This window comes from Protomyctophum bolini (assembly GCF_963924005.1).
Source record: "Protomyctophum bolini genome assembly, chromosome: 15".
NCBI lineage: Eukaryota > Metazoa > Chordata > Actinopteri > Myctophiformes > Myctophidae > Protomyctophum > Protomyctophum bolini.
Window position 1 is genome coordinate 20,073,248 of NC_137876.1, and position 24,151 is coordinate 20,097,398.

Consider the following 24,151-nt stretch of genomic DNA (forward strand, 5'->3'; position numbering starts at 1 on the left):
CGTCGTGCAACGCGTCGCACGGTGAAGATGTCCCATCGTGCACCGCGGTAGCAGCAGAGGCTTGGAGAGCCAAAATGGCGACAGGCTGAATCCACAAAAACTCTTCTTGTGACAGACAGTCAAAAACAAAAAAAACAACAAGCAAGCACAGCCTTCCCTCTAACACCTCCCCAGCTAACTAAGACACTAAAACAGAAGACAGCGCTCCGGGAGGGGGACGGAAAACAACAACAACACAAGAAGGGGAAGAAAGTCAGGAGAGCAAAACAGGAGGAATAAATAGATTTTCCAACTACTACTTCTACTGAAAGAAAAATGGAAGAACACCCCGGCGACGGAGGAGGAGGGCTTGTCGGGATGGCCGGGAATCAGCAGCAGGCAGGCCGGGAGCAGCACGCCGCCACCCCGGCGCCCAGCCCCGTGCCTCCCGCCGGTCCTCCTCCGGGGAGCTCCGGCGGATCGGGCTCCGGCAGCAGCGGGCTGCTGCAGCACGGCCAGCCGGAGGAGATGCTGCCTCCCCGGCCGCAGCAGTACACCATCCCCGGCATCCTGCACTACATCCAGCACGAGTGGGCCCGCTTCGAGATGGAGAGAGCCCACTGGGAGGTGGAGAGGGCCGAGCTGCAGGTCAGACTGACAACCACCGTACTACTAATGGAATAATAAAACGTATTACAGTTCAACTTTATAATTTCAAGGCCCCCCATGTTTGGTATGCTAGCCCTTACGACCATATGGGCACCCATAAGAGTGTACAAATGGAACCAAATGGACCCTTTTGGGTCCATTTGGTTCCATGTGTACAGTACTCTGAGTTACAGATCTGTAAAAACCGAAACAGAATAAAAACTATAAGAAACACAGTACTTACGTTATTCTGACTGTCAGTGTGCTTTGCTAACCTTTTTTTTCTTTCTGAGAGTGTACAAATGGAACCAAATGAACTCTTTCAGGGTCAATTTGGTACCATTTGTACACTCCGAGTTACATAAAAACAGTTATTACAAATACCCAAATAAAGGGTCCATTTGTCTCAGACAGAATAGAATATGAATGCCCAAATAACCAAAGGGAGTTACAGATCTGTAAAAAAAACAAAACAATAGTCAAACTGACAACAATAACAAACCCTTAGGTTCTGAGACTGCCAGCTGCTAACTAAAAATCCTCAGTGTTATTTTAACTCGGTGTAACTGTAACCAAATGGACCCTTGTGCCACCAATGTTGTTTTTTGTTTGATATTGAAGTGTCATAACTATACTAACTAATAATAGATGTCTCAACTAAATTCCCATTATACAATCCATTAATGAATCAAATGAACACGGACTATGTTATGGTGTAGTGCTAGGTTTGATGATTATATACCTAACAGCATATTGTGTGGTTATTTTTGATCAGAGAAGTGATTTGTTACTTTTAGTAGTAGTTAGTACCAGCATAGCCATATTGTCCACAGCCACTCGTTACTAGTAGCTAGTAGTACTACTACTGTCATGTTAGCTAATGTGTTGATTTGTTGTCATCGTGGACAGACTTCTAATAACAGTAAAGAGAAGAGACGCTATAGAACCACGAATGGTTGTCATGCTAGCCTAGCAGCTAACTGAAGCCATGCTGTTGTAGTGAGAATGATCCTCTGATCAACAGCATTGATGACACCCCTCTGTATCTGTCAACCCACCGTTCAGACTGGGTGCAAATCAATTTATAGTATCATGATGCCTATATGAGAGAGAGAGACAGATGGTCAGAGAGAAAGAGAAAGGGAGAGAGCGAGAGGAAAAGATAGAAGACAGAATGAGTGACAGAGTGAGAGAGAGAGAGACAGTGGGTCAGAAAAAGAGCGAGAGGAAAAAAAGACAGAATGAGAGAGAGGTGAAGTGACAGTCCATATTTGTCCTAAACACACCCTCAAGTAGGTTAACTGAACTGGAGGCGTGCGCGTGTGTGTGTGTGTGTGTGTGTGTGTGTGTGTGTGTGTGTGTGTGTGTGTGTGTGTGTGTGTGAGTGTGCATGTGCTCGTGCTTGTGCATTCCTGTAGAGACGTGTGTGTGAGTGCTGCATGCCTTTACCGTGACTGCATCTGACGTCAGAAATAAGAGCTGCTCACTGTCCCCACCGCTGTGGCTCACAAACATGATTCAACCTAATATGGAATTCCATATAGTTTACAGAATGAATACACAGAGTATATAATATACACATACAGCACAGTATGAAGATCTAATACTGTACAACAATACATGCAGTATAAACATAAAGAATGTGACCTCATGTACATTGTACAATAAGGTTCTCTGCCTGTGATTCATGGGATCTGGTAACCAGGGTATTGCACAATAATATGACTATTACTCAACAACTATTGCTTTATTAATATTACAAAACGATTACTCTATTCTTTATGTTACTAATAATACAGTAATGTGAGAGTGAGTATTGGAATGATGTGGTTGTGTGTGTGTGTGTGTGTATATTGGAATGATGTGGTTGTGTGTATATGTCAGTGTGTGTAGAAAGCAGAGCTGTGTCCTCTGATGACCTCCGAGATGGCCTTCGTGATGATATCAGACACAAGAAGAGATCAGACATTTTATTTTGTCCCTAAACCATTCACTGCATTATAAATCAACAGCAGTAAATTGAAAGTAAATCCTTTGACAGACAGGGAGCCAGCCAGTGTAAAGCTCTTGAGAACCGGAGTGAGATGATACACTCTCTTGGTATTTACTAGGACGCAAGCAGCATATCAGAGTTCTGAATCAACTGCAGTCGTGTTGTGTGATTGTTTCTTTTTAGTAGACATTTATAGTGGTCAAGTCTACTTGAACTTGAAGGTGAATGCATGGACAAGTCTTTCTGCTGACACATAAGTCCTTCAATATATGTTTAAGGCTGATAGAAGCTGATTTTATGTTTTATTCTTCATTTAAAAGTGCAAGTGCAATTTCTAGGATGCTAGCACAATATCATTTCACCCAGGTCACAATCAAACTTTTATACCCGGTTTAAACGTGTAATGTAACAAGACGACTTGAATAACTGTTATTGGTTTGGCCAAGTCTATTAGGCTGTGTTTTACTTGTACAGTTACAGTAACTGACATATTCAGCCCTATTGATTATAGAGTGCCATCGATATATTATTGGCCACATATCAGTGTGTATGTCTAATGACTTTTAAACTGCTTAAGCTTTATCAACTGTAAAAGCACAGGGTTCTAGGAATGGACAATTAATCGGTTATCATATCGGTATCGAACAATGTTGTTGTTAAAATGTAATATCTGTATCGAAATAATATATCGTTTTTAGCCGATATTTGATTTTATAATAATTATGTTTGAATGTGAAGTTGAAAAAGCCAAGCCTTTTGTGACGATGATGAAGGCTGCAGATCGATTCAGTGCTTTCTGGGTAAGCTTTCAAAAGAGTCAGCAAGTTGGAATACTATACTACATTTACATTCAAGCTGTTTAACCTTAACAACATTTCAATAACAGTGTATCCGTAGTTTGGGAATAAAGAAAAGGCATTGCTTTTTCAAATTGACTGTTTATAGGCTATGCCTTTTTCAGAAAGGACAAAATTTGAACTTGTTTTTTTTATAAAGGTTATGGTTATAAATATTAAGGTTATCGACCATAATGGCAAATAATGTTGACGTATGGGTTACAGGATCGGCCGGAAATGTCACATCGATCATCCCTACAGAGGTCCCAATCGTTACCATGCCAACGACCCCTAAACAGCCATACATGGTCTCTGGCTGTGTCGCCCCCATATTGCAAAATAGCTTTAAAGAAGAAGATAAGAAAAAGAAAAATCAACAAGGTCCCACCCAGCTCATTTCTTTTAAAGAGAGCAAATGTTCCGTTATAATAATAGAGTCCAAGGTGAAGAACGCACATCCAAAAATAAAGTTGCACGGGGCGCTGGACGACAAAACATTACACTGGAGAGAAGAAGGGAAGTCAGCACACTGTACACCAGCTCCAAGGAGATCCTTTTATTGAGGACAACATTTCCACCTTGCACAGGTCTTAATCATCAGGTCTACTGTACATCTCACAAGTAATAGGCATACTATATAATAATGATTGGCAAAATAAGAAAGTCGTTGGTGGGGCGCCCGCTGGCCTAGTTAGTGGTACAGGCGCATGCTACATATATAGGCTCTGGCCTGACAGCGTGTCGCGCATTCGAGTCCTGTTCATGCCGACCTTTGCTGCGTGTCTCTCCCCCTCTTTCCTGTACATCTACACTGACACTATCAAAAAAGGCACAAAAGCCAAAAACTAACCTTAAAAAATAAGAAAAAGTCGTTGGCTGGCACAATGACTCCCCCTGGACGACAGTGGCTCAGGAGGTAGAGTGGCCGCTTGGGAACCAAAAGGTTATCAGTTCGACCCCGGGCTCCCCCAGAGTTAGTGCCGAAGTGTCCTTGAGCAAGACTCTGTCTGAACCCCTAATTGCTCCTGGTGTGCAGGTTCAGGTTGGTGCCTTGCATGCCATCGGTGTTTGAAATATGAATGTGAATGGGTGTTTTGGGTGAATGTAATGCACAATGCACCATTTGCCATTCACATATATTATGTTTTTATTTTATCATTTTTCCTTCCTTTCCAAATAGCTCTAGGACGGTGCCCCATGCGGGCCATGGCCCAATCTTTGAGTTAACTGTCTCACTGTCCTATGTCTCTCTCACTGTGTTGTCTGTCTGTCTGTCTCTGTCTGTGTGGTCCAGGCCAGGATAGCGTTTCTCCAGGGAGAGAGGAAAGGACAAGAGAACCTGAAGAATGATTTGGTCCGACGAATAAAAATGTTGGAATACGCTTTGAAACAAGAGAGGCAAGTTACAATAACAGGCATTCATCTTCATAACGATATATTGTTATGACTAGGGGATGGAGCTCGAAACATGATACCCGGAAATACCCGATGACAAGCTTATTGAGGACCCGGTATCAATTAGCTTTGGGCTTATCAAGACTGTTATTGAGCCTAGCGGCCCATGACATCATGTTTAAACAATCAAAACAAATACAATTACCCATGCTGGCACAAACAAGTTGGTTTAAAAGTGTATTGATAAAATTACGCTTTTAAAGTGATTGTAGTGTAGCGTAGCCGACACACATTAACCAGTTAACAGTTTCTTCAATATTATTTTCCAAAATTAAAAAGGTCAATTGCCTTCTGTCTGTAGTGCAAGTGATATCTTTTGGTTAAATATATAAGCATTTTCTGCTTATAAAGAGCTGAAGATACATGTAGATTATTATATTACATTGCTGAAATGGTTGTTTTAATGTTAGGCAAAAATATTTTTAACTTAATTTAATTTGAAATGGTGGTCAACTCACAGTCACTCACCATAATAAAAGCCAAAAAGACCAATAATGAAAGATACTGGTTCTGTTGATCAGAATTTATTGTCATCTCCTGTCTTTCCTCAAAATAATGATTGATACTGGGCTTGATAAGCCTGATCAAGAAGGTGCTCATTATTAATAAAAATCTACAAGCTCCATCCCAGATATATTTCTTAATGTGTTATGATTAGAATGGAATATGTGTCCCTGTGTCAGTGCTGCCTGCAATCAATGTATATACAAATTGTATGAGTGTTCAGATGCTTTATATTAAATATGAATATGATGATTATTGATATGATTTATATGAATGTTTTATGTTTTCCCTGCAGAGCAAAATATCACAAATTAAAATATGGAACAGAGTTGAACCAGGGAGTCAAAACGTCCAGCTACCAGACAGGTAGGACATCAGATATACTTACTGTACAGAACTCCTGTGATGCTGATCTGCAGGACATTTAGTATTTACTGTACAGAACTCCTGTGATGCTGATCTACAAGACTTTTAGCTCTGACCAGTCCAGTGGTTTGTGAGATTAGCCCCGGGACAGGACAGACTCACAGACCCTCTTCTAGAGGTAACCAGAATGCTCACCTTAAAACACGCTCGCCATTTTGTTAGGTTTAGGAATAGGTTTCGGCACCGTTATTTTTAGTTTAAGGTTAGGAATAAAATTAGGTTTAGGTATAGTTTACTGGGGGTAATTTTCTAAATAGGGTTTGGTTTTGGCACCAAGTTTAGGGATAAGGTTAGGTTTAGCCGTTTAGGCACGGTTCACTGAGGTTATGTTTAGGAATACCAGACGGAGACCGCTCTACCATTCTGCTGGATTTACGCCTGAGGTGACTGTTTTGAGGAGAGCGTTCTGGTGTATCTTAATCTAGTTGGCTCGTGGCTTTTTGTTTGTTTGTCTGTTCCATGTAACTGTTGTATACTTTTTGAAATATTTACTTTGGAAGTCAAAGTTGCTCTGGTCAGCCTCAAACCTTGCCCAAATTTGGAGTCATATGTCTCACGATATGACTGATGTCACATGAAGTCAGAGATCCACATTGGAGCCAAACCGTTCGAAATATAGAATATTGTTGTTGTCGGGCAGAAACCTCTTATCTCCATATTTAAACTTGTTTTGTTTGTTTTTTAATCAAAAGTAGCAGATCAGCAAGCTTGAAACGTGGCGCGAAGCAACACGCCATGAGCTTGTAGATCTGCTACTTTTGAATTTGAATCCAGAAAAAATTAGATGTGCTACTTTTGCTATTTTAATTTAATTTGAAACGGAAAAGGTTTCCACCACCCGTCGGACGATATCCTGATAACCGTAAAACAATGGAATCATGTAGAATTGTAGATCTCTAGATCCACATGGGTCAGCGTCATAGCATTTCTTCCCATGTCTATGATGCATTATAAACATAATTACAATGTATTATAATCTGCTTAACACTGTATAGTTATAATTATTAAGGACTCATTAATTCTTTATCATAACCCAAAGCATTCTATAATGACATATAATTATTGCACTTTTCTTTATAATGGCTTGTAAATGGTGTAGCACCTTTATCAACACACGTCATATTCATACACCGATGGCAGAGGAACCATGCACTGGTAGCAACCGGGCACCAACCTGCTCATCAGGAGCAATCAGGGTCCTTGCTCAAGGACACTTCGACACTAACTCTGGGATTAGCCTGCCATTGAACTTGAAACCTTTCGGTTCCCAAGCAGCTACTCTACTCTACCTCCATAGCCGGTGCTGTGCTCCTACCCCCTAAAATGTTTTTTTTAACCCCCCCAAAAAAACATTCTGCCCGCTACGCACATGCCCAATCTCAGTCACCTGTCCACCCCTGCTCTGTTTGCATGCCTGCTTCTGACATCATACTTACTGACATCATCTTAGTGATGTCATTGATGGCTGACGTCATCATACTGATATCATTCATGACTGATGTCATAGACCAGCCACATGAAGTCTAAGATCCACATGGAAGTATGCCATTCATTTTGGGGTAAACATAAATTTTAATATGAGATAATGAAAAGGGGAGCTCGTTTTATAGACATTACAAACAGTACAGCACCATACATCCATATGACATTTCTCCTCTCCTCTCCTCTCCTCTCCTCTCCTCTCCTCTCCTCTCCTCTCCTCTCCTCTCCTCTCCTCTCCAGAGGAATATAAAGACACAGAGGTGTCAGCAGTTCCTGCCAACAGTCAGCTGACTTGGAAACAGGGAAGACAGCTTCTACGACAGTAAGACGCGGGCACACACACGCACACACACTCACTCACACTTTATCTCTCTCTCTCTCTCTCTCTCTCTGACGAGTGGATAGGGTGTGTAAATATTATGAATAATATTTTACCAATGGTTTTATAGAGGTGTTGTTTAACATGGAACAAGACACTATTAGCACGAGAGCCTAACCAATATATCAATATAAATATATATTTTTGGTGGATTGATATCGACATCAGCAACTATGTAGCCGATAGGCGGACAGCAACCACTATAATAATGTTCAAACATTAACAAGAAGCTTCCCAATCTGTTGTGCTGTGAGCTTGCAGAAGAGCTATTGTCTGTGTTTTTGATGTTTTAATCCATTTTACAATGAGAGTCTATGGATCTTTGGGGATCCTTGCCTTAGAAAAGTGTGGATAGATGATAGAAGATACAGTACCTTTATTATCCCGCGGGGGAAATCAGTACCCCTGCTGTCAGCTGTGGCTTGTTGTCAGTTTTTTTTTCTTTTTTCGTTTTACACTAAACCTAAGTGGTATAATAATAATACAACTTTATTTGTATAGCACCTTTCATGACATGAAATGCAGCTCAAAGTGCTTTACAGAGCAATGGAGAAAAAAAGAAAAGAAAAGCAAGGCATAAACATTAAACATACATTTAGAGTAATGATATATTCAGGTCTAATTCTTCATGGGTGCTTGAGCCCCGCCGCCCCCCGGAGTCTAGTTCATGTGCAGTGACACATGGAAGGGAGGACACCTACTGGTGGACACGGGGTATTGCATGATATACAGAGAGTGGTTTACAGCTCAACATAGACCGACATGTTGACGCTGCAGCAGGGGATGTGGGTTTGAATCCCTAGCAGAACACACATATTACAGACTGCGGCTTTAAGCTCTGTTTTATGGCATGATAAATATGTTTTACATTGCCAAAGCGTACATACAACAAAACAAAAGTCAACAAACATCCCAACAATAATGAACAACAAGCAATACAGTAACAATGAAAATAAATTAATAAACATAACGGCAACTTAATGACCCTGTTCAGACAGATATACCTGTCTCTTCTGTCCCTCAGTTGATGACAACTCCACACGTATTTTGCTGCCAAAACTGTGCATTTGGACTGTTCTCCCAGAACATATTGGAGTGATGAGTTATTAATGGTGGATTCAAATTCTTTATATTCTTCTTTAAATTTAGGGAAGAATGATTCTCTGATGTCTTTATACTTGTCGCATTGTAACACAAAATGTAGCTCTGTCTCCACCTCCCCTTGAGAGCAGAGTGAACACAGTCTTTCTTCTCTAGGCAGCCAGTTATGTCTGTGTCTGCCTGTTTCTACTGCCAGGCGGTGGTCGCTGAGTCTGTACATAGTCAACATCTTCCTCAGTTTTTGATCAGTAACAGTGGTCAGGTAATTTGCCACTGTGTATTCTCGGTTGAGGGCCAAATAGCATTCTAATTTACTTTGGGTTTTTGTTGTGTTTTTCCAATATGTGATATAATGTTCTTGTTGCATTTTGATAATTTGGTTAGTGGAGGTTGTTTTAGTCAGGGGAGGGGTGGTGGGGGTAAGACTCAGGACCAGCTGACTGAGGGGACTCCTACTCATGTTCTCCTCCTGGCATTTTAAGGCCTGGTGATGGTAGGAGGTGGGGGTCACTATTTTGAAGGTGCTTATGGAATTTCAATGCTCTTTTCTGGATGTTAATTAGGAGAGGGAATTGGCCAAGTTCCGCTCTGCATGCATTATTTCGAGTTTTTCCATTGAGTTTTTAATTTACAAAATTCTGTGTGAATAGTCTCAATTGGATGTTTCTCTCTTGTCTCTCTCCCAGGTATCTCCAGGAGGTAGGCTACACAGACACCATCCTAGACGTTCGCTGTCAGAGAGTTCGTTCTCTGTTGGGTTTGTCGTCCTCTCAGCACAACGGCTCCCTGCTCATCAACGGGAACGACGCCAAGAGGAAAGAGCAGGAGCTCAAGAGGTACGTACACACACGACACGCTACTAGGTAGTTGACGACTGTCTACAAGACAACCGGGGAACTAGTTTGTAAATGTGTGGTTCCATGCTAGTAAGTGATAACTAAATGTTATCACTTACTTACAAAGTTCGGAAACGTAACTTCGGCAGATTATTTCTCCCCTTCAATAATACCAGTTGGTACCAAACGTTGATTACTCACCTTTACAACGAGGTATAACTTGTATGCATCGTGCACTCGTGCAATGAGCAACACAGCTAAATGTGTTGGTAGCGATCTCGAAACCCCCCAATACGCTTCTGTTGGTAATCACTCGTTTTGAGCGACAGCCTTATTTGGTGCCAGCCCTGGTAAAATTGCCTAACCTAGTATAGGACCAAGTTCCGTGAGACTGGTGAAGTCAGAGGATGGCCCCAAGAAGATCTGGGATCAGAGTAAACGGAAACATATTTGGTGTCAACGCAGTTGTGAGCTTGTAGATCGGGTATTTTTGTCGGACCAGTTGTAGCTTAGTCATGGTTTAAGTGGTGAAGTTAAAATATCAACTCAATATCAGCTCAACTCACACGTGAAGATACATGTATCTAACAGTTTGATAACGCTTCATGCACCAAATTAAACCCTAATTATACATTATATCCCATGATTAGTGTAAATGGTGCATTTATATCGTGTCTTTATCCAAAGCGCTTTGCATGGGCTTTAACATTCAACCATTCACACACACATCCATACACCGATACTGGAGGAAACCATTCAAGGCACAACCTGCACATCAAAGGGGTTCAGAGACTCATAGGCTGCGTTCAAATTCATTCCCTATGCCCCATATAGTGCACTACTTTGGGGTTCTGCCATTTTGTTATAGTGTCCGAATGTGTAGTGAGCATTTTTGCACCCTAATGTAGTGGACTGAAGTATCCCACAATGCACCGGGAATTGTAGGGACCATCCGATGGTCACTACAAAAACACAGCGAAGCAAATCTGCCCCATAATGCATTGCGCAAGCTCGCTCTTGAGCGCACATGCACGCGTTTGCGTTTGTGCGTTGCTTCTGCTCCAACTAAGAGGCAGAAGTTGAACCAGCGAAAGAAATCAACACAAATGTACTTTTTAAACATTAGTTTTCCCCTCTCATTTCTTCCCTGGCAGATCTCGAAGCTACTGATCTCGAGACAAATGATCTGTGCATTTATTTGCAGTTTTATTTTATTTATAATAAAACAGTTCATTTGCAATAGTATTAGTAATCTGATTCATGTATCACCCTGGCCCAGCACATGACATGAGAGGAATCAGTTGCTTGCTGTAGAATATATTGAGATTCTTTATCACAAACGTAGGCTAAATACATGCATGTGAGACACATTGTGTCCGAACATATGTTTTATTAATATTCATTAATTCCTGCCATGAAGAAATATGCATTATTGAATTGCGATAAATACATTAAAACTTCATTATGAAGGCAGTAATGTATTGGACAGCTGCTGTTTCTGTTAACACCAAACGTCCGTATTGTGAGCAGATCGAGCTTTATAGATCGGCTACTTTTGGTAATTCTTTACCAAAAGTACCCGATCTACAAGCTCACAACATGGACGTCACGTTTCTTATAGATCGGCTATTTAATCAACCATGCTGCTGATATTTTCATATTGTCAAGGTGGTGCACTGTTTTCATATTGCTGGATAATGGATGTAATATTAATTTATTGATAATAATCATAGGCCTATGTTGTTTTAAAAGAATAACCTTTTTATCATACATATAGGCCTAAATGCCTGCAAACATATTTTCATTGACCTATTTTTTCTTTATTCATTCATGAATTTAAAAATAATTTTACAAACCGTCCTTGCATTGAGGTGACAGCCTGCAGTCACTTATTTGATACAGTCTGTTCCTAGCGAAAATTCAGCAGCAGCGTTTTGACTGGTTTCTTGTAGTCAGTTGATTCTTCATATCCAAATGAGTGAAATGGCCGGGATGATTTGTTTACTTTTCAAACAGTTCTTTATGAGGCGATCTGAAATGGGGATTACAATGCAAATAAAAAGTACATGAACCTGCGGACCTATAGCGCCCTCTACCGATATTGACGTCAGAGTCTGTGCTCCCCATACAGGGAGTATTGTCCGAATTCTATTTGAGTCCACTGAGTCTGGATCCCCGTATGGGGAGTAGGGAACAACCCTAGCAATTTGAACGCAGCCATAGTCTTGCTCAAGGAAGGACACTTCGACACAAACTCAGGGGGAGCCTGGGATGGTTCCCAACCGGCAACTCTGAGCCACTGCCACCACTGTAATACCTGTGAATATGCATTTATACTCTGTGTGTGTGTGTGTGTGTGTGTGTGTGTGTGTGTGTGTGTGTGCGCGCGCACACACGTGTAGGAGTCCTGACGTGTTGGAGACGTTTAACTTCCTGGAGAACGCAGACGACAGCGATGAAGACGAGGATGATGAGGGAGACATTATTGATGACATCACAGATAAACACAGACCGAAGAAACACAAAACAAAGGTGCACGCACGCACCCACACAAAGTTACATAAGTTTGTACTTTTATTATGATAGTCAAAGAGTCTCTGGTTGCGCTCAAACGTTGCCCAAATGTGGAGTCATACATGGATATGTCATAACTGACTGATGTCACAGCTGGTCACAGGAAGTCAGAGATCTACCATCTGAGCCAAACCATTCCAAATATACTATATCTGATTGATTGATTGATTGATTGATAATTTTATTAGACATTTTTTGATGCAAACAGTACAGGGTACAGTCAAGCACAGCATTGGTCCAAAAGGATGGTACCGAAGAAAGACCTTGCGGTCTTGTTTCCATTCGGGTACCATGCATTCATTCACAATGACAACAGTGACAACAAACAATACGTTTCTCAAACACACTAGATCTATATGTACAGGTTGGAATATAAATACATTAATAAAACATAAAAAGGGGGGGGAGAGCCAATCACCTTCTCTCCCTTTGACCTGAAGACAGTGACAGGTGAGTTTTCAGACCCTTTTTAAAGGAGACCAGCGATCTGCTTGTTTTGAGTGAAGGGGGCAGGGCATTCCACACTTGAGTGGCAGTGCTGTGAAATGTGAATTTACCCATATTTGTTCTGAAAATGGGTGGTACCAGATCATTATTTACAGATCATTATTTGATAAACCTCTCATCTCCATATTTAACCTTTTCAGTTTTTTTGGTACATTAACGCCCTACTTGATCATACTACAGCGTCACACAAAAGATGAAAAGTAACGTGAAAAGTAACGTGCGTGTGCGTGTGCGTGTGCGTGTGTGTGTGTGTGTGTGTGTGTGTGTGTGTGTGTGTGTGTGTGTGTAGATGTGTAACGAGGGTCTGGCTACAGAGCAGGGTGACGATGAGGAGGAGGAGGAGGAAGTGATGAAGGAGTTTGATTTCCTGGAGGGGGAAGGGGAGGGGGCCGGGGAGGCCCGCAGCTCTGGAGACGGAACGGAATGGGGTGAGACACACACACCCACACACACACACAACTGTATTCTATGACAGAATATAGTACACAGGGGTGTAGGGAATCAAAGTTCCCGGTTGAATCCTTGTGCTTCAAAGGGGTGTCTAATATCAAAGTGTCCTTGAGCAAGACATATGGCTCAAAATGTACATTATCTTGGTAAAACTGGTCCTCCCAACTCGACTGGTTTGTTGAATCAGAAAATATAAATGTAAGAAACACCTTAACCCATTTAGGACTGGCCGATTCTTTAAAAAAAAACAGACATTATGCAGGCTGGCTGGGCCAGGCTAGTTGTCCAGAGTCCAGACGGTATGACGGAAGCATCTGTGTGGCTCCAGAGAGATTAAACCAGTGTTGTAGTGTAGCTAGTGTTGTAGCTACTGTTAGATAGTGACTCAACTATCGCAGTGACATCTCTGCTCTGTCATGTCACTGAGAAAACTCTCTCTCTCTGTGGATGTGCAATAACCTTCCATACTATGCACTTCTGAGTATTCTGCACTATGCACTTTTGACTTACATTATTTAGGTTTTTATCATGTTTTATTACACGGCTTGGTTGAATGCTTTATTCTGATTGGTCAAGTTGCCAAATTCACTGGTGTGTTATTCCTTGATAATGACCACTCCGCTCTATAACAGACCACTGCCTAATCAAAGGCTCGGAGTACCTGGGCTGCTTGGTTTTTATGCTGTATCCAACATGACGTCCATGTAAAACAACACACCTTTAACTAAACATGACAGCCATGTAAACTAACACAATGTAATTTAACTAAACAACATGACAGCCATGTAAACTAACACACAATGTAATTTAACTAAACAACATGACAGCCATGTAAACTAACACACAATGTCATTTAACTAAACAACATGACAGCCATGTAAACTAACACACAATGTAATTTAACTAAACAACATGCTTTCAAGAATGTTTTTGAAAACATTTGAAGCGAGAAATAGACGATGCTCTAACCGAAAATGTATTCCATTTGTTCAACACTCACTCCCTTGTTTTGTTTTATTGTCACTTTTGGGTAATAGTAGTAGTTGTGATTAACCACCGCTTCACATCGGTGGTTAATCACCCTGTCGGTGAATTATCTCCCAACAATGACCACCTAGCTATGATCATGTTTTATTGGAGCTTCTGAGTGTACGTTTTTCACTTCATGTATGTACCTAAACCGTCCATCTAAGTGACCATAAAGTGAATCTGAATTTCTCTCTCTCTCTCTCTCTCAGTGGAGCCGCTGTCCTTCCCGACAGGAAGTGGAAAGTCTTTCATGCTGGGGGCAGGGCCAGACGACGTCCTAGAGAGCGTCCTGGGATTGGGCGAGCTCGCTGACCTCACGGTTACCAACGACGAGACGGACTACAGCTACGACGTAAGGCACACACACACGCACACGCGCACACACACGCGCGCACACGCACACACACGCGGTTCACTGACGCATCCTACTCCTCCACAGCTGTTGTCCAATAAGGAGTCTTCGTTCCGTAAGACGTGGAGTCCTCAGTTCGTCCTGCGGAGCCACTTTGACGGAGTCCGCTGTCTGGCCTTCCATCCTGTGGAGCCCTGCTTGATCACCGTCTCTGAAGACCACACAGTTAAGCTGTGGAACCTCACCAAAACGCTACCTACTAAAAAGTACGTATAGGTACTAATGCTGTTACTACCACTGGTTGTACTGCTGCTACTACTACTACGACATCTATTCAGACAGTGGACAATACAGTAGACACTACATTAATTCACATAGGGCCGTCTGGGTGGCACAGGGATAGAGTTTCTGCCCTCCTCTGTGGAAACTGTGATTTGATTTGATTTGCAGTTGCTTCCGCTTAGCGATGGGACGATATCCATTATGTGGCCAAGCTAATTGCAAGTAACGCTATTATCGTGATGATCAACATATTAAAACTCTTAAAATGGCATTTTATATTAACCACTTGAACCCCACCATCATCCATATTCTGGGGTGAACATTTGCTAAGAAATAGCCACTCTACAAGCTTGTCAGCTTGCCTTGTAGATCGTAATTTCTTTGGCAAATAGATTTGGTGTAGAGTGGAAAAGAACGTACCTAGTGTGCTCTTTGCAGGTCCGTTTGCCTGAGAATTGAGGGTTTAAGACGATTGGTACCGCATATGCAGCTCAGCAAACGTGAAATGGTTGTGAAAAGTGTAATGTATGACATTACGGAGGACAATTTCAATGTAATCCGTGCGATATGATTATTGTGAGGTTTTTTCCTGATGATTAACGATTATTCTCCCATGCCTACTTTCGCTTCCAACGAACACAATTGTCCAATGTGTCTTCTAACATGTCTTCTATGAAAGCATGGCACGCACCGAAAACGCTACTTTCGGTTATTAGTTATTTTAAAATGAAAGAGTATTTGAAGTGGTCAAACTTGTTTTTCAAACAAAATCTTGAAAAAACATTTTTTAAATGGTTCAACTAGCCGACACATTGTGTGCTTGTAGACTATTTGAACTATTCAAACATGTTTTTTCAAAATAGGGAGTTTCATGTGGTTGTCTGCGCCTTCCCCAACACCAACACTAGGGGTCAGCAGTGACAGCGACTTCACTAATCACTACACATGAGGAGGGATTGGCATAATTGGGGAGGAAATGAAAACAGTGACTTGTGGTCTGTCTGTGATGATGACCATATTTCTGCTGATTATAATAATGATGTTCATGAAGCTGTCTGTGTTTTTATAGAAGTGCCTCATTCGATGTGGAGCCCATCTACACGTTCAGAGCTCACAGGTACGCATCAACACACACACACACACACACACACACACACACACACACACACACACACACTGCAACAATACACATGCAAACTCCTCCTAAGGTGATATATTGTGTTTGTGATTATCTTGTCCTTGTGTTTGTTCAGCGGAGCGGTGTTGTCGTTAGCGGTTAGCTCCAGTGGAGCTCAGTGTTTTACTGGAGGAGTGGACTCTACCATCTGCTGCTGGAACGTACCAAGTTCTACTGTTGACCCATACCAGAACTACGGTATAGTGCACGCACACACACACACACACACACACACATGCACACATGCGCAAACGCAGGCACCTTAATGGATCCAAGCACTCCATTTCTGTATAGATTTGAAGTTGAACCCATTGGCCAAAATCTCTGACAAAACATAATGACAAACGTAACCATTAACCCCTCCCCTTTTCCTTTCGCCGTGGTCCAATCAGATCCCACGGTGCTGGCGGGCTCCTGGGCGGGCCACACAGACGCTGTGTGGGGATTGGCTTACAGCGGCATTAAGAACCGCCTCCTGTCGTGTTCTGCGGATGGAACAGTCAAGCTGTGGAACCCGGAGGAGAAGGAGCCATGTATCAACACCTTCTCTGCTAACACAGGTTGGAACTTTGATGGATCCTGTGTTAAATAAAAAAACCAAATGTACATTTGTCGACGTTATTCCGATCTACAAGCTCTGAAGCTCACCAAGGCGCTTCACCAAGCTACAAGCTTGTAAATAGACTTGTACATGTGAGATTGTATAGAAAATAAAATGTTGAAACTCTTTTGACCTGACATTTTGACAAAGAAATTTGATTTGTGTGTGTGTCCCACATCTACGTTTACATAAGTAGGCATGCCTAGGGCATGTGCATAAGTTGGTTGTGAGTGGCTTACAAATGGCCGGCCTTTCCAAAAGGAGAGCCAAGCAGTTAGCGAGGTATTGCTCAGTTTCAGCCATTATAGGAAACCGCTCAATTTGGAGGAGGCGTTGTTTCCTTTATCCATGATTTATGTCTGCTGCCCTGTGTCCGACATGTCAGCTGTACTGTATGTAACGAAGCTTTGCCGTATGTAACTGGCTGCTCTCCCACTGTCAAACTGCACTGGCAGTGTTTATGTCCTTTGTACAAGGTATTCCTGTACTTCTCATTATGTGGACATAAACATAACATTTCGTGTGTGTTGTGTGTGTGTGTGTGTAGAACACGGCATCCCGACGTCAGTAGATTTCATCGGCTGTGACCCCGCCCACATGGTGACATCATTCAGCAGTGGAGATATCGTGACCTTTGACCTGGAGACCTCACAGCCAACCCTGGTCCTCCACGGACAAGGAGACACAAGTACGAATACACACACACACACACGTCTAACTTTAAAAAAACATTTTGTATCAAACTGCAGGGCTTAATGTTCTCCGTCCTAGGGACGGATTTCCGTCCTGAGGATTTCATAGGGTCATTTATGAGATCAGCGCAGATTCGCAAAAAATATACTGTCATTAAAGGGGGAGTATTGCATATAGTGTAGCGATATGATGGCCGAAGCCTTGAAAACACAGCCTGTCTCTTTAAGAGGTGTGTGTGTGTGTGTGTGTGTGTGTGTGTGTGTGCACTCGCCCCTCCCTCCTTTCCCTCCTCACTGCCTCACACCTTAGAGTATATATTAATAGAGACGTCACCAGATTTCTCCTCCCATCCACTTGCATTAAGTTGCTCAAAAAGGCGCATGAGGCGATTTCACTGCTTCTTCCGGGTAGGAACAGAGTGCGTTCTGGGATTGATTGAGCCAAACACATAAACGCCGTGCTGGCTGTTGAATATCATTGCACGCGTTCAGCGTTCACGTGTCATGGTGACACTGTCTGGCCTACTCACAATGTCCGTTTCTACTGCATGGGAATATTTGGCCCTCACAAATATCACAATGCAAGTACACACACGGTAGTAACACAGTGCAGTGATAATAATAAACTGTCGGTTATCAACTATCAACCATGTTTGTGTCATGTTGTGTCGTGTCAGGTATCAACCACATCAACAGGGTGGTGAGTCACCCTACGCTGCCCATCACCATCACAGCTCACGAGGACAGACACATCAAGTTCTTTGATAACAAGTCAGGTGAGGCTTTGACTGCATTAAAGGAGAATTCCATGCTAGAAGGCTTTCTTACCTTTAGTTGTAGTTGTTACGTCCCCACCAAAGAGGTCCAGGTGTTATTTTATGCAAAAGTGCATTATTGTAATATAAGCCCTCAATGGAGGTTGGGTTTTTGTGCTAATTCACGTGTTTCCATCGAAATAAGTAGTAAAGTGTGCTGCTTGGGATACTATTTACATTATGAAGAGAGGATTATTATTTTTTTTTCTTTTGAGCGATGGAAATAAGCCAATTAGCACAATGCCCCATTCAATTCAATGCAATTAAATTAAATTAATTGAGGGCTTATATTAAGGGAAATAGCTACATACTACACTTTTGCACAAAATAACACCTGGACCTCTTTGGTGGGGACGTAACTACTACAAATAAAGGTAAGAAAGCCTTCTAGCATGGAATTCTCCTTTAATCACATACTGTACGCCTTGTTTCCACACATCTGTGTAGTCAGCCTTCTGATTGGTCCCAGACCGACCACAAAGCAGGCTCTTTCCTCCTTGTTCTGCCCTCGTTCGGCCTCCTTCAGGTTGTTGATGATGAATTTGTTAAACATTAAACGTTAAAAACTTTTCTTTTAATTAAACAAACAAAACAAAAAAGAACATGCTCAATAACAACTACACTACAGTACCGGTAGTTGTCTACACTACAGTTCCTTTTTTACTGAGGCCACGTTTAAATTAAGAATCAAAGACATTTAAAATGAAAAACTTTTGTCCAACAAAGCAAAAGCAAATATTTGCTGCCGTCGAGGGGCGAGACCACGGGTTAAGGCCTTCATAATACTCCAGTTTTAGGCGATAAGGAGACCACTGAAGCGGTGGTTAGTAAAAACAGAGAGATGTGTTTGGGTGAGCAGTGAGTGGCTTATGACCGCAGCATGACGTCATATTGTAGTTTTCAGTGGTCACCTTATCACCTAAAACTGTAGTATGAATAGGTCTTTATGGTCTTGCCAAAAGGTCAGTTGGCAGATAAAAATGTCTAATGAAAGTGGTTAAAATGTCGATAATGAATGTGGTTAAAAAGTGTGTGTGTTTTGTGCAGGGAAAGTGATCCATGCCATGGTGGCTCACCTGGACGCAGTGACCAGTCTGGCGGTGGACCCAAACGGCATCTATCTGATGTCAGGCAGTAAGTGACCAATCAGCTCTAAGATCTATTAAAGCAGAGGCTCTCAACGTAGCCACGTTCCTAGCCTTTTCTCATCTCAGAGGAGAAAAGCCTGAGTTTATAAGATGGAATGGTTGTATACATTTATAAGATGGAATGGTTGTATGCAAGGTAAACAAAAAATGCCTGTAGATCTGCTATTTTTGGTTATTTGTTACTTATTTTAAGTTCAAAGTGAAGTGATCAAACTAGCAATAGAATACATGTTTTGAAGCATCTTCCATAAATGTGAATGGTCTCAGAAATGTCATAAAAGCAAAAGGTTAATGCCTCAAATCTGTGATTTCTGTATGTGGAACAGCAGCAACATTTAGAACGATTAAACTTGAGATTTCTTTTTGTTGCTATTATTCCATGTGTCTGCTAAATATCTAAATAGTAATTATAGTGTGTTTTGGTGTCGTGTGCTATGAAGCTGTGATTGTGTAACGCCCGAGATTCAAACCCGGGTCTCCCGTGTGGAAAGCCAACATCTGACATTAACAGCCAACATCTTAACCACTAAGCCAGAGGGAATTCCCTATGGCTCGGGGCAGATATTACACTTTTAGGTAATCAGGCCGAGGTTGTGAGCCACTCTGCTGCAAGTGGATTCAGCCGGTGGTCAGTAGAGGTTGTAACCATAGACATAGAAAGGTAGACGACCCTCTGGGGCGTATGTGCAAAAGTGAGGGCAAGCTTCCGTGTTGCTGCTTCACTGGTCTTTCATAGCCAGACCGAGAGGCAACAGTCCGGCACCCCAAGACTATACCGGCTACATTGAAAATAAGGGCTTGCCTACCCTTGCCCTCAACCTGTACTTGCGACTCTTGTGAGTATAAATAAAGGTGATGAATAGTGTTCCGCGTGCGTCACAGAGCGGACATTGCGATATTCGGATATGAAAGTCCCGGAAAAGACGCGCTGTGATTGGTCAGTAGTCACTTGAGTAGCAGCGTGACTTCCGGAGCACGCCCGCCCTCACGTGGATACGCATGGCTCAAACCAACTGCAGCGGCCAATCTATTTTATTTTTCATATCTATGGTTGTAACGTCTTGGTCTGTGTCGCCCCCCCCTCAGGCCACGACTGCTCGGTGCGCCTGTGGAACCTGGACAGTAAGACGTGCGTTCAGGAAATCACGGCGCACAGGAAGAAGAGCGAGGAGGCCATCTACGACGTGACCTTTCACCCCTCCAAAGCCTACATCGCCTCGGCGGGGGCCGACGCCCTCGCCAGGGTCTACGTGTGAGGAGAGTCTGGTCCGGGGACCACCTGATGGAACGGCCTCTGTAACTCTGAGAGGAATCAGTTTCTACGCTCTCAGAGTCACATTAGCACCGAGGGTTTCTACACTGTATGGTCCCACAGATTTTAAAAATTCTGGCGTGGTGGTCTAATCCAGTGCTTCTCAACCTGTGGGTCGCCAAACATTGGCCGAATTGAAATATAAGAAAGACATTTTTGAAAATAGGCGATCTATTTTGAGGCGTCGTGAGCTTGTGAGATCTGCTATTGTCACAATATTTAATCCGTGGAGCCGAGTCAATCTAAATGTAATGAATGCCTCCTCCTCAAAGTGCTTGTCAGGTTGGGGGCTTCCTAGTTCAAATATGATGGTTATTTTGGAGAGGCCCCCAGTTCAAATATGATGGTTATTTTGGAGGGGATCACGGCCTGAAAAGGTTGAGAACCACTGCTCTAATGCATATAGAGCTGGGTGTCCTTGAAGTAAAAAGAAAAGAGTTGAGAATCACTGAATTAAACAATACGGGAACCCTAATCTAATTTATGTAACTCTGAGAGTGTACAAATGGACCTGTAAGACAGGTCCATTTGGTTGCGTTTGTACCCTCAGAGTTCCAGACCCGCAAGGGTCCATTTGGACTGTCGGTGGAGCCCCGGGCCGGACGTTGAGAACCATTTGTGTGTAGAGGACCACACAGAAACACTGCTGCTCCTGAATGCTACAGCCTATGGGATGGATGGATGGGGGGGGGGGGGAGGAAGTGGTTGCCATGGCCACGTTCCCATCCTCTGGGTGGGTGACCCGGCGTTTTAAAGTCCCGCCCCCCTGCTCGTTGTCATTGTGGAGGGAAAATGAACTGTTTTTGGCCAATCATTGTCATCCTTTTCAAGCATTATTTGCATATTTAACATAATTAGTGTAAAATAAAGTGTTTTTTAATTAAGAATCCTCTCTGCTATAGCCCCGCCCCCGCACATCTGTCTACACCTGTCTCACACACTGCAGGACTAAAATCTGTCTCACTGCAGGACTACAAACTGTCTCACTGCAGGACTACAAACTGTCTCACTGCAGAACTAAATCTTGTCTTACTGCAGGACTACAAACTGTCTCACTGCAGAAATAAATCGTGTCTCATCAGGCACAACCAACTAGTTACAGTGGCAACAGTTGCTAGGTAACAGGTGAGTGTGTTGCTTGGTGCGGTGGGGGTGGGGGCATATTTTAACGGTCATACGGATTCATTAAAACCTTTGTTTTATTCTGTAAAACTATTTTATTTTCAAACATGCTAAAAATGTGTGGTGTACCAAACGACATTTTTGTTTTGTCTAATTGCATGATTCATACCCACGATCAAGTACCATGATTAGTACCATCAAAGTATTTTTTCTAGTCTTCCGAAACGAGGAGGAAAAAACAAACATTCTGATCAGTTTGATGTTTTGTACTTTTTATTTGTTTTACAAACGACAGGTTTGAAAGATTGTGTCTCAGAGAAGCAAAACAAAGAACGGCTGAAAAGTAATGTATATATAAAATGTCTATAATATTAAATGTTGTAAAGTGTACTCGCAGCCTGTTCAGACTCTGTGTTTGTTCTGGCTGATGAAGACCATGACATTTCCCTTTTAAAGGTTAATTATTAAACGGTTCTATTTTAACAGTTATTCCCGAGTATATTTTCAATACCTCAAGATCTCTCAGTTCTTTAGTGTTTTCTGTTTTACTGCTTTTAAGTTGTTCTACTGTGATGTGATTCTACTTTCAGTTGAGTGTACTGGTAACGGATATTATCCATACTATAGATAATAGCTGTCAGGGTTAGGGGTCATGCGCACTGCCCACACGTGAACACGAGAACTATTTTTAAAATGACCAGCTCAACTATATCTACCGACCCTGCACCCAAAAACGTATTATCCCATTGCTGAAAATACTTTGAAAATGTACCTGAGGGGGCTTTGGAATAGCATTGATGACGTTACATATACGACAAACACACTAGGGATGGGAAATGGAGGGGAAAACGTTTAATTGTTAGTTATTTTCATGTACTGTACTGTATAACTTTTTTTGTATTAACTTTTTTGTTTCTTTTTTCCCCCTTTTTTTTGCTTCTTGGCAAAAAGGTGGTTTCGGTCGGGCTCTACTACGTTAATAATAATTGTCTTTATTGTCTCCTCCGGGATTTTCATCTTTACAGTTCCAACAGAAAAACAACACAACACCAAGACAATATATGAAGTCTACAGTATACACAACAACCATCCTATCAGGAGGCAGTTTGTTTAATGCTGCAACGTCTGCCTGGACTGCTAGGTCAGCCCATGTAGGCCCTGGCTATAAAGCTTTTTAATGCTTTTATTGATAGGACAGTGGACTAAGTAGGAAATGGGGATAAAGATGTGGAGTGGCACGCAGAAATGGTCGTCGGGATCGGGATTCGAACTCGCGACCCGCTGTCATATATTTTATCTTAAAATAAGAAACGTCTCTCTCACACGTACGCCAGCAGTGTGCCCGTGAGCACTCTCCCCCGTGCCAATGTTGGCACCTGTGCCTAAGGTTGCCTAAACCCATTAAGACCTGATAAGTACTTTTAGTTTCTTCGCCACTGCAGGTTGGTCAGTTCAACGCTAACCTGACTCCGCCACATGAAAGATCATTTGCTTCACAGGTGGCCACTGCACTGGCTGTTGTGACTCAATACCGGCCCCAACTGGCGGAGTCAGGTTAGGTCAGGGCACCATTCTGTGTTCAACTTGCTTTAATAGTAGGCCTAACAGTGGTTCTGAATGAATGAATGAATAGTTTATTTCGGTGCTGTACAGTTGCATGATAAGTTTCATCATTTGCATTTAAGTTTTACAAAGAGGTGGCACCGAAAGGGTCTCGGCTGAAGCCGAAGCCTATTTTGCCTATAGCCTTTTTTAAGAAAATAAATAACAAAGGAAACTCAACGTGAGGTCCGCGGACCACCAGGGGTGTTAAAAGGCCGATTATGCAAAAACATTTAAACAAAATTTATATCACACGTTTATGATGCATATTCTAATGTAGCCTAGCTAATAAACAGCCTACCGTTGAACATGAACAGCAGCATTAAAAGCCACACAACGTGATACGTCTGACATTTGTGTGACACCTTTGTTGTACAATAAAGTTTTATTAGAGCCTGTGTCTCTGGTTGTAAACAGCCTCTATGCTAATTCACCCCCATTCCTGGTAGTCAGTTCAGCCAATGCAGCGCGTCAGCGAGTTATATATTTTCCTCCACGGTAAGGCATTGTGAGGCTGTTATGTTGTGTTCAGAACCATGGACAGCTCCTCTCCATGTGTCTCTCATAGCAGCGATGCATGCTGTCTTCTTCCCTGACAGTTTTAAAGTGACTTTGAGCCTCTATCTAAAGAGACACAGTGAAGATTCTGTTTAAGTCCCCGCCCTACACACACACACACACACACACACACACACACACACACACACACACACACACACACACACACACACACACACACACACACCATCATTTAGCTCCCCGGACCACTGGTTGAGAACCCACTGCTGCTTTAGACTTTTTAATTAAATGTGTACCAAAAGTACTGTAAACGTATTGTTTATCTCTGTG

General features: G+C 42.3%; 1 protein-coding gene across 1 annotated transcript; it reads left to right on the top strand.

Annotated features, from left to right (window-relative positions):
* The first annotated feature begins 69 nt into the window (after positions 1 to 69).
* strn3 (striatin, calmodulin binding protein 3) lies at positions 70 to 22,183 on the top strand. The gene is made up of 16 exons (XM_080784414.1): positions 70 to 627; positions 4,751 to 4,854; positions 5,711 to 5,781; positions 7,564 to 7,645; positions 9,490 to 9,639; positions 12,042 to 12,171; positions 13,010 to 13,148; positions 14,409 to 14,551; positions 14,639 to 14,817; positions 15,903 to 15,950; positions 16,087 to 16,208; positions 16,403 to 16,570; positions 17,159 to 17,299; positions 17,981 to 18,079; positions 19,166 to 19,252; positions 20,353 to 22,183. The coding sequence occupies exons 1-16, from the start codon at positions 316 to 318 to the stop codon at positions 20,520 to 20,522; spliced, it is 2,145 nt and encodes a 714-aa protein (XP_080640540.1). The 5' UTR covers positions 70 to 315; the 3' UTR covers positions 20,523 to 22,183.
* Positions 22,184 to 24,151: the final 1,968 nt, after the last annotated feature.

Bases quoted from the DNA above. Each gene is read 5' to 3' on its own strand.
- strn3 (XM_080784414.1), top strand. From the start codon at position 316: ATGGAAGAACACCCCGGCGACGGAGGAGGAGGGCTTGTCGGGATGGCC. The intron at 7,646-9,489 runs GTAAGACGCGGG...TCTCTCTCCCAG, and splicing joins GGAAGACAGCTTCTACGACA to GTATCTCCAGGAGGTAGGCT. The intron at 14,818-15,902 runs GTACGTATAGGT...GTGTTTTTATAG, and splicing joins AAAACGCTACCTACTAAAAA to AAGTGCCTCATTCGATGTGG.